At 49.1% G+C, this 10439-nt stretch overlaps 1 protein-coding gene across 1 annotated transcript; it reads left to right on the top strand.

Annotated features, from left to right (window-relative positions):
* Positions 1 to 8935: 8935 nt before the first annotated feature.
* On the top strand, positions 8936 to 9520 carry LOC121978777 (proline-rich receptor-like protein kinase PERK2). Its single transcript, XM_042531072.1, has one exon. The coding sequence runs from the start codon at positions 8936 to 8938 to the stop codon at positions 9518 to 9520; it is 585 nt and encodes a 194-aa protein (XP_042387006.1).
* Positions 9521 to 10439: the final 919 nt, after the last annotated feature.

Consider the following 10439-nt stretch of genomic DNA (forward strand, 5'->3'; position numbering starts at 1 on the left):
AGGCGTTGTTGTTAGCGTGGATGATTTGTAATGTAAACAGTCATTTTTAATGTTAAATTGAAATTTAAATGTAAATGTGATTTAAATCTAGCAATTAAGGGGTATTCTATCAAGATTTTAATTAAATTTAGTAACTGAAGTAAATGTTCCGTCGCTAATTTAACGATGGAAATAAAAGTTTCATCGTCAAGTCCATTAGCGACCAAAAAAATTGCAATGATTTATTTTTGTCACTAATTGTTGATCTCTTGTAGTGATCAATGAATCATATTATAATTATTAAGTGAATATCAAGAACATTAACAAGTGGTGCCTAGGAAATGAGAGTTTAAATTTAACTTAGGTTATATTACACCTAAAAAGTTTGAATTATTTGTGACGATGGGTTGTCCATTAAGAATTATATGTACTTTTTAACTTATCCTAATGATCAATGAAAATTTTTATAGGATCAAATCAATTACATTTCCGATTAGTTGGATAGTAAAAATCGGATACCTAGCTAGATTATCAGGACAAGTAAAAGTGAAAACTCATCATGGAAAGTTGTATTTCTATATCTACGCTGCGTTGATTAAATGGACACTGATCCGGTAGTAAGAGCGGGCCCCCCCTTTTCTTGCAAAGTCAACGCCAAGTGGAAGTCACCGGAACAGCCGCCCACCCAGAGGAGAGTGTGGTCCGACCGGACGGACGGCCATAGAGGGCCGGTCCGACTGGACTGCCGGCCGGCCGATGGAATCGAGTACCCGGAAAGGTCCGGCCGGTTTGCACTCATAGTTGGTAGGCACCCTGTCAAATCGGGGTTCCGACGCTCAGTTAAAAAGGTCATGGACCGAGCTGACCTTTTGACCGATCACAGTCATAAAGCACCCCTGTTTGTTAGTCTCCACAAAGCACAAGTAAACCACTGCGGATGTCCGGTCGGATGTTTAGGTATCTTTCCGCTCGGACTACAAGTTTGGAGCAAAGGAAATGGCCAGAGGATTTCTTTCTCTGACAACCTGTAGGTTTCACGTGTGTGTCATGCTCCAAATCTTGTGACAGAGGATTCTGCTGTCCCATCGAGGGCATGCTTTGACTGTAGCGATATGGGCCAGGTAAACTTTCTGACAGCCGCGTACCTAGGAAAGGACAGGTAAGCTTTCTGACAGCCGCATACCTAGGATAGGACAGGGGACACTTATGCACCCTGGTACGCGTGCCCAAACCTTTCACAGCTCTATATAAAGAACCTCAGGTTTCATCGCCAAGGGGGGGGTATGTACTCTGAGACTTCTGGAGCCACCTTGTTCATCGTGATTTACCTGACTTGAGCGTCGGAGGGTCGTCGCTGGGAATCCCCTTCCCGGCTCGACTTCTGTGCAGGATAGCCGGAGCATCTCGACACTAGTTGGAGACCTACATCAGCGAGCCTTGGAGCGTCACGTGCCCAGCGTCTGCTGACTTCTGGTTCGGACAGGATCAAATTGGCGCCGTCTGTGGGAACGCACCTGCATCCGAGCGGAAGCAATGGACGAGGCTGGACGACCGCCCACGGTGATGCTCTCCACGAAGGAACTCGACGCTCTAATCAAGGCAAGAGCAGCTAAGCTCGTGGAGCAACAGAGAGAGAATGCGCAAGCCGAGCGGCTAAAGCAACAAACAACGTTAGCATCAGGTGGCCGAGCGGATGCCTACCCCGAGACAATGATCCAACCGGCATTCAAGGGGGAGCACCGCCGAGCGGATGAAGATGGATTGGGACTTGGATCAACCATGAAGCGCAAAGCATCTCCAGCCGTACCGAGCTGGATGAGAGGTGCGCTGATGCAATTTTATATATGTTTTGGTCGCCTATGTTCTTGTAATGCAGGAAGCAGAAATGAATTAAGGATGGCAAGTGTGTGGGCCGAGCGGCTGTATTGAAGTTAGCCTAAAAAGGCCGTCGAGCTCCGACGTTAAAAATCGAGAGACGAGCCGGCGTCTATAAACTGCCGAGCGGAAGACCGTCGAGCTCCGACGTTAAAAATCGAGAGACGAGCCGGCGTCTATAAACTGCCGAGCGGAAGACCGTCGAGCTCCGACGTTAAATATCGAGAGACGAGCCGGCGTCTATAAACGTCCGAGCGGAAGACCGTCGAGCTCCGACGTTAAATATCGAGAGACGAGCCGGCGTCTATAAACTGCCGAGCGGAAGACCGTCGAGCTCCGACGTTAAATATCGAGAGACGAGCCGGCGTCTATAAACTGCCGAGCGGAAGACCGTCGAGCTCCGACGTTAAATATCTAGAGACGAGCCGGCGTCTATAAACTGCCGAGCGGAAGACCGTCGAGCTCCGACGTTAAAAATCGAGAGACGAGCCGGCGTCTATAAACTGCCGAGCGGAAGACCGTCGAGCTCCGACGTTAAAAATCGAGAGACGTCGATAAACGAGCCGGCGGAAGACCGTCGAGCTCCGGCGTTAAATATCTAGAGAGCCGGCGTCTATAAACGTCCGAGCGGAAGACCGTCGAGCTCGGCGTTAAAAATCGAGACGAGCCGGCGTCTATAAGCTGAAGCGGAAGACCGCCGAGCTCCGGCGTTAAATATCGAGAGACGCGGCGTCTATAAACTGCCGAGCGGAAGACCGCCGAGCTCCGGCGTTAAAAATCGAGAGGAGCCGGCGCCTATAAACCGCCGAGCGGAAGACCGCCGAGCTCGGCGTTAAATATCTAGAGACGAGCAGGCGTCTATAAACGTCCGAGCGGAAGACCGCCGAGCTCCGGCGTTAAAAATCGAGAGGAGCCGGCGTCTATAAACCGCCGAAGCGGAAGACCGTCGAGCTCCGGCGTTAAAAATCGAGAGACGAGCCGGCGTCTATAAACCCTCCGAGCGGACGAGCTCAGGCGTTAAAAATCGAGACGAGCCGGCGTCTATAAACCGCTGAGCGGAAGACCGCCGAGCTCCGACGTTAAATATCTAGAGACGAGCCGGCGTAAACGTCCCGGCGGAAGACCGTCGAGCTCGGCGTTAAAAATCGAGACGAGCCGGCGTCTATAAACCGCCGAAGCGGAAGACCGCCGAGCTCAGACGTTAAATATCGAGACGAGCCGTCTATAAACCGCTGAGCGGAAGACCGCCGAGCTCCGGCGTTAAATATCGAGAGACGCGCGTCATAAACCCTCCAAGCGGAATACCGACGAGCTCCGTCGTTAAAGATCGAGAGCCGCTACCGGCTATAAATATCCGCGACGAGCTCCGTCGTTAAGATCGAGAGCCGCGCCGACCGCTATAAATATCCGCCCGACGAGCTCCGTCGTTAAAGATCGAGGCCCGCGCCGACCGCTATAATATCCGCCCGACGAGCACCGTCGTTAAAAATCAAGAGACGAGCGGCTAGAAACCCTCCGAGCGGAATACCGACGAGCTCCGTCAAAGATCGAGAGCCGACCGGCTATAAATATCCGCGACGAGCTCCGTCGTTAGAGAGCCGCGACCGGCTATAAATATCCGCGACGAGCACCGTCGTTAAAATCAAGAGGCGTCTGTAAACCCTCCGAGCGGAATACCGACGAGCTCCGTCAAAGATCGAGAGCCGCGCCGACCGGCTATAAATATCCGCGCCGACGAGCTCCGTCGTTAAAAATCAAGAGACGAGCCGGCATCTATAAATAATCCGAGCGGAATATCGTCGACACTGCGATTATTCGTATTCCCCGCCGATTCAGACCGAAGCTATTTTCCGATCGGACTCGAGGTATAAAAGGTTCGGATCGGCTTATAGCGAGCGATTCTGGCTAGCAGCCCAGATTGATATTCGGCCGGACGGAAGAGCTGGGGAAAACACTTCATTCTGGAAGAATGCACCTCGAATGCCCAAGGTATGATGTGATAGAAGACGAGCGGACCGTACAAGTGTTAGCCAGGGAACAGTGCAAAAAGATAGGGTACACGAAAGGAAAGCATTTCATTAAAATTAGAACCTTAGGTCGAGTGGCCTAAGTACAAAAAGGTGCATGTTCAGCCGAGTGGCGAAATTACAAAAATTACTCGATGTAGTCGTAGAGGTCCCTCGGAATGTTGCTCAGGAGCTCCACTTGATCGCCGGCTGGAATATTGGTGGACTCCGGAAGAAGGCCCTTCGACTTCAGATAGGTCATAGTGGCCGTAATTGCCAGGTCGAAAGCCGAGTACATCCGCTCGCAAATTTTCTCCGAGAACTCGGGCGATCGGATGTAACTTTGTCGGAGAGCGGCGACTCGGCTCGGCTCGGCATCCTGGTATTCCTTGAAGGTTGCCTGGGAGCTTGTCAGGGCCTCATTCAGACGTTCAATCTTCTCCGCATCGGCCGAGCGGCCTGCCTTCTCCCGATCGAGCCGCTCCGTCGGCTCCTTTATCTTCAACTCAGGCCCCGGCCTCCACGTTTTCTTCTCCAGATCGGAGATGGCTGTGTTCTTCCGAGTGGTGGCGAGAGTTATCTTTGGTCGAGCGACTTGACTGTCGCTCGGACTCGGCTAGGGCGTGGGCCCGATCACTGTTTTCTTCTGCTCGGCCACCAGCGAATTTGAGTTTTCTTCAGCTCTTTTGCAACTCGGAGTAGGAAGGTCCTTGGGAGCCGCTCGGACCACCTGCCGCCCGCAATTGCCTTATCTCCTCGTCCGCCATAGCCAGACGGTTGGAAACTGCTATCTCTTCCACCCACCTCGAAACGAGAAGTCGCAGTTGTTAGAAGCCGAGCGGAAATATTTTAGGTAAAACAAAACAACGAAGAACTTACCCCGTAGCCGCTTGCATGTGGCTATTGGCTAAGTTCGGAGAGGATCAGTGCTACGCGCGCCCGAGCGTCGGCCCAGGGCCCTTTCAAAGTAACGGTGTGCTCGGGCACGTCGGTCCCCGCCCCTCTTGATCGGAAGATGAAGAAGAGATCGAGACGACGGGAGCGCCCGGGATCAGAAGTGGCGCAGAAGACCGCGAATGGATGGTCGAACGTTGGACTGAACGGCCAGCGGGGGGGAGAGTGTCGACCGGAGTGGCCTCGACCGGAGCAGTCAGCTCGTCCCAGTCGAAGGCGTCCGGTCGGATGAAATGGTCTCGGGCACCGGCGCCTTCCCTCTAGCCGTCGGAGGGTTGGACCGCAGAGGTAGCCGAGCGTGGGGTCTCCACTCGGCGTCTCTTTGCGAGGCTGATCCTCCTCCCGAACGGACCCTTCCTCGGGGGCCGTTGGTTCCCTGGAGGGGTAGCGCCGCTGTCCACATGCTGTTGAGAGGCCGCGGCCGATTCAGCCTGGGTGCCGCTTTCTCCTTCGTGAGAACCGACCAGCTGAATGAGCGTCGCCGCCTTTCTCTTTAGAACGCCAGCCATCACCGAGTCCATGACGATCTGCATGAAGAGAAAAAGAAATCAGTTAGCAATTAAAGCAAGTGCCAAAGCAAAGTTCTTACCGTTGGAAGTGGGGTCCGTATAGGACTCAACCCAAACATCACTCCCTCGTGAAGAAGCTTGTTGATGTCAAGTCGTAGACCGGCTAGTACATTTGTGGCGTGAAGATAGTCCGGTCGGGTCTTGAATTTCTTGATTCGGGGGAGGTAGATTGACTTGCCACTGGGTCGGAAAGTTTGGTTGGCATGGGGAGGTAGAAATAATAGTCCTTCCAATGTTTATTGGAAGTGGGTAGTTTATTGAAGAAGACCAAACCGGGCCGAGCTTGGAACATAAAGGTGCCCGGCTCGGCTTGCTTAGGATAATAGAAATAAAGAAGACCTCCGGTCGGAGGGGAATGTTGTGAATCTTGAACAGAGGAGACGGAAGGTGTTTGGTACCAAACTTCCGAGCGGCACGCCAAAATAATTGCAGACGTCTGCTATAAAAGGATGGACGGGGAACCGCAGACCGGCGGTAAATTGGTCGCGAAAGACACAGAAACCACCGCGTGTCGGTCTGTGTGGCCGAGCGGCAGGACCAGCTAGGCGAACTTCGATATCCTCGGGGATTTCGAAATTGTCAGCCAAAATATCAAAATCCGTTGTTCAAACGAGATCGCATGGTAGTATACCATGGGCCTAAGGATTGTTCTTCGGGATGAGAAGAACTGGCCATGATCCGCATAGAAGAAATCAAAAAAGGAAGTTCCAAAGACGAAGGAATGGAATTTCAAAGACTCGAGCTAGGGGAAGAAATACGGATTAGATACCGGAAAGGAAGGAGGAGAGATCTAAAACCTTACTGAGGGGAGATGAATCGAGGAAAGGCGCCGGAGAGCGTCAGAAGGCAGCAACAAGATCGCCGGAGCTCCACAGCGCAGAGAGCAACAGTAGAGGTAACGGAGGCGTGTGAAGGCGAGAAGGAAACGAAGAATTTATAGGGTGAGGGCCGGTCGGCCTCCACCGTCGGATCCAGGTCACGGGAATCAATGCATACATCTAGCCGTTTATTTCGAATTGCTTCGGTCACATCAAAATATCATGCAACCGCCTCCGTACTCTGATGGCATTGCTCCACGTGGTAGTCAATCATTCGGAGCATTTAATGAAGGTATGATCGACATTGATGTCGAAGATTGGCGCAGAACGCAAGGAGATCCGGCGAAAGTCATCATTGATTCATTCAAGGATACCTCTGCCGCTGACCGGGCGGAGAAGATTAGCATGGAAGAGCCGTTCGGCTAGACTCACAGTCCAGTCAGTCGGACTATTCGCCTCCTTCGACTAGACTTGAAGGGAAGGCAAGTGATCCGGTAGTAAGAGCGGGCCCCCCCTTTTCTTGCAAAGTCAACGCCAAGTGGAAGTCACCGGAACAGCCGCCCACCCAGAGGAGAGTGTGGTCCGACCGGACGGACCGCTCCGATCGGACTGCCGGCCGGCCGATGGAATCGAGTACCCGGAAAGGTCCGGCCGGTTTGCACTCATAGTTGGTAGGCACCCTGTCAAATCGGGGTTCCGACGCTCAGTTAAAAAGGTCATGGACCGAGCTGACCTTTTGACCGATCACAGTCATAAAGCACCCCTGTTTGTTAGTCTCCACAAAGCACAAGTAAACCACTGCGGATGTCCGGTCGGATGTTTAGGTATCTTTCCGCTCGGACTACAAGTTTGGAGCAAAGGAAATGGCCAGAGGATTTCTTTCTCTGACAACCTGTAGGTTTCACGTGTGTGTCATGCTCCAAATCTTGTGACAGAGGATTCTGCTGTCCCATCGAGGGCATGCTTTGACTGTAGCGATATGGGCCAGGTAAACTTTCTGACAGCCGCGTACCTAGGAAAGGACAGGTAAGCTTTCTGACAGCCGCATACCTAGGATAGGACAGGGGACACTTATGCACCCTGGTACGCGTGCCCAAACCTTTCACAGCTCTATATAAAGAACCTCAGGTTTCATCGCCAAGAGGGGGGGGTATGTACTCTGAGACTTCTGGAGCCACCTTGTTCATCGTGATTTACCTGACTTGAGCGTCGGAGGGTCGTCGCTGGGAATCCCCTTCCCGGCTCGACTTCTGTGCAGGATAGCCGGAGCATCTCGACACTAGTTGGAGACCTACATCAGCGAGCCTTGGAGCGTCACGTGCCCAGCGTCTGCTGACTTCTGGTTCGGACAGGATCAGACACTTTAACTCGACATCATTCAAACATTCTGAATGAGACTTAGCGAAGTTCACAAACTCTTCAATCCTAGTAAAAATCCTTGACTGATAAATTCATTATCTAACCTATTGTACATCTAGGCCTTGTTTATATACATTGTATCCTAACGAGAATAAAATTTTCAACATGATTAATCATGTCAAAGAAAATATAATTATATTTTCAAACATGATTAATCATGCAACTAATATACATATGGTTAATCATGCAAGTAATATCAATATGGACAAATATTATTAATAGTCTAAATATGATAATTATATTTTCGAATTATATAAACTTAATTATATTTTCACCCTATTAAAGCTCGCCGCGATCACGACACTGCAGGTCGCAACATTGCTGGCCGTGACTAGGCAATTCTCACTACGACAGTGGCACTGCTTGGCCAGAGCAGGCTGGAGGCGAAGAACAAGGAGGAGGACAAGCCGATTGTCGGAGCAAGCAAGCAATGTTCGCATAAGTAAGAGATTAGGTGCAAGATTCCTAATATCCCAAATATAACAATGGACAAATCCGTGGCTAAATTTGTCATAAATTGCTTTTTCCATCGACAAAATATATAGACTAGTGATGAATTATTAAATAATCCGTCACTATTAATGACGGATAAATAAATATGCCGTCGCTAATAATGACGAATTATTTAATTATCTGTCGTTGTGATTTACACTCCAAAAATGATAGATCTCCGGGCTACATTGAAAGTAGAGTTTGGTCACTCATGACCTGAAGAGCTCCCATATAAGGGGCAGAATAAAAAAATTCTTTATAATTATCCTTTAAACCACCGATCGACCCAAGCAGCCCATTCAAACCTGCATTGACTATATGATTCTTTATCCACTAAACATTTTTAAATTCTGAAAATAATTTAAAAAAAAAATATTCGAGACTAAAACTATTCGTACCAGACATCTTAAGTACAATAATTAAAGCAATTAATTTTCTTCACCTAAATAAATGTCATTCTCCATAACAAACTTTAGTCCTCTTTTAGCACTTCGCTAATGCTGTTAATTAAATAAGAATTTCAACGGTTAATGATTTGGCTTATCATAAATGCTTTAATAATTAATCGACACGTGCAGGTACTCACGGACTGAGTAATCTACCCGTCACCAAATAAATAACTACGTACAGAAATTCTTTATTGAAAAAAGTAATAATAATAATAATCATAATAATAAATAGTCATGAGCGTTTGCTCCTCTTCCTGCTGCTCTGTTCCGGCGATCCAACGCCACTCTCCTCTGTATAAATGCAGAGCTAGGAATCGAACAAACCACACCCACCGACTGTTCGATCGATTGAGTTCCTCTGAGAACGATAATTAATGGAAGTCAGAGTCCTGTCGCTGCTCCTCTTCTTCTTCTTCTTCCTCTTCTTCCTCTGCTCCTCTGTTAGCGCCGCCAGGCACTTGACCGTCTTCATTCCTCTGCCTAAACCGTCGCTTCTTCCGCCGGTGTCTATCCGGCCTCCCAATCCCCCCAGGTCGTCGTCGCTTCTGCCACCGAAGCCAGGGTTGCCCTCGAAGCCGATGCCGTCGCTTCTGGTGTCGAAACCGCTGAAGCCGTCCAAGTTTCGCCTGCCTCCCATTCCCTTCCTGCCTCGGAAGAAGAGGACGCCGACGCCGTCGCGTCTGGTGACGAAACCACTGAAGCCGTCCAAGTCTCGCCTGCCTCCCATTCCCTTCCTGCCGCGGAAGAAGAGGACGCCGACGACGGCGTCGGCGTCGCTTTTGGCGTCCAACCCACTGCTGCCATCGAAGTCGTCTCTCCTCCCTCCAATCCCTTTCCTGCCGCCCAAGATGCAGACGCCGACGCCGTCGCTCCAGCCGCCAAAGCCACTTTTGCCATCGGCGATGATCGGCCTCCCTCAGATTCCCAGCTTCCAGCCGTCGCCGCCGGCCAAACCATGAATAAACTATAATATATATATTAATATACACAGAGGAAAATAATTTCCAACGTCTTTTCGCTCTAAATATATGAATAAATAAAGCAAATAACTATATTGCTTCGAGTATCAGAATTATGTTCAAATTGTACGTTCGATCAACAGCTTCCCCGACATTAAATAAATGCATTTATTTTTTTTAAGCGATTTGATTGTCTATTTTTCTCATTGCTTGGGTTCCTCCTCTTGTGAAAGTTTACTTCAACATTTCAATTCGTGAGATCACACACCTACACACCTTGAGATGTAACATAAATTAAAGTTTGGGTCGACTTTTCCTCTTTCGATACTTATGTCAGTCATCAGTAAAAGCCATTACTTGCGAGAATAAGAAGACCAACTACTTTTGAACTTATCATTAGTGTTTATATAGTTATCAGAAAAGATGTAATGCGTCTCTCTATTTTTTACTGTAAGTTACGTTGGTGAAGACGAGTCTTCTGGGAGTCTGTTATACTCTCTCCCATTCATCAAGATTCATCAAGTATCACGTCTTGATAGCTAGAAACTTCGGAGCTTATTATTAAGAAAAATTGATTTTAGTATTTGGTGAAAGTATATTACGATGCTTAGTAGAAGTAGATTCCAATGCTCGGTGGGACTTTGTTCTGATGCATAGAGGAACTTTGTCCTATTAATTGGGAGAACTTTGCCATATTGCTCGGAACTTGATGGTATTACTTGACGGAATTTGGTTGTATTACTTGGGAGAATAGATTAATTTATGTAATGTGATCCTATCCAAAAATTGAGTCAGATAGTTGAGCCAGATGGGTTGTCGGGGTGATGTGGCAAGAATATTGACCGAATCGCTATGGCTCGGAGGGAGGAGGGGGGGGGTATGCTGAACTGCCTTCTATGTTGACCAAGTCGTCAAAAGT

The sequence above is a fragment of the Zingiber officinale genome, chromosome 4B (assembly GCF_018446385.1).
Source record: "Zingiber officinale cultivar Zhangliang chromosome 4B, Zo_v1.1, whole genome shotgun sequence".
Taxonomy (NCBI): Eukaryota; Viridiplantae; Streptophyta; class Magnoliopsida; order Zingiberales; family Zingiberaceae; genus Zingiber; species Zingiber officinale.

What these genes read in the sequence shown, in the direction of transcription:
- LOC121978777 (XM_042531072.1), top strand. Translation starts at nt 8,936, where the DNA reads ATGGAAGTCAGAGTCCTGTCGCTGCTCCTCTTCTTCTTCTTCTTCCTC.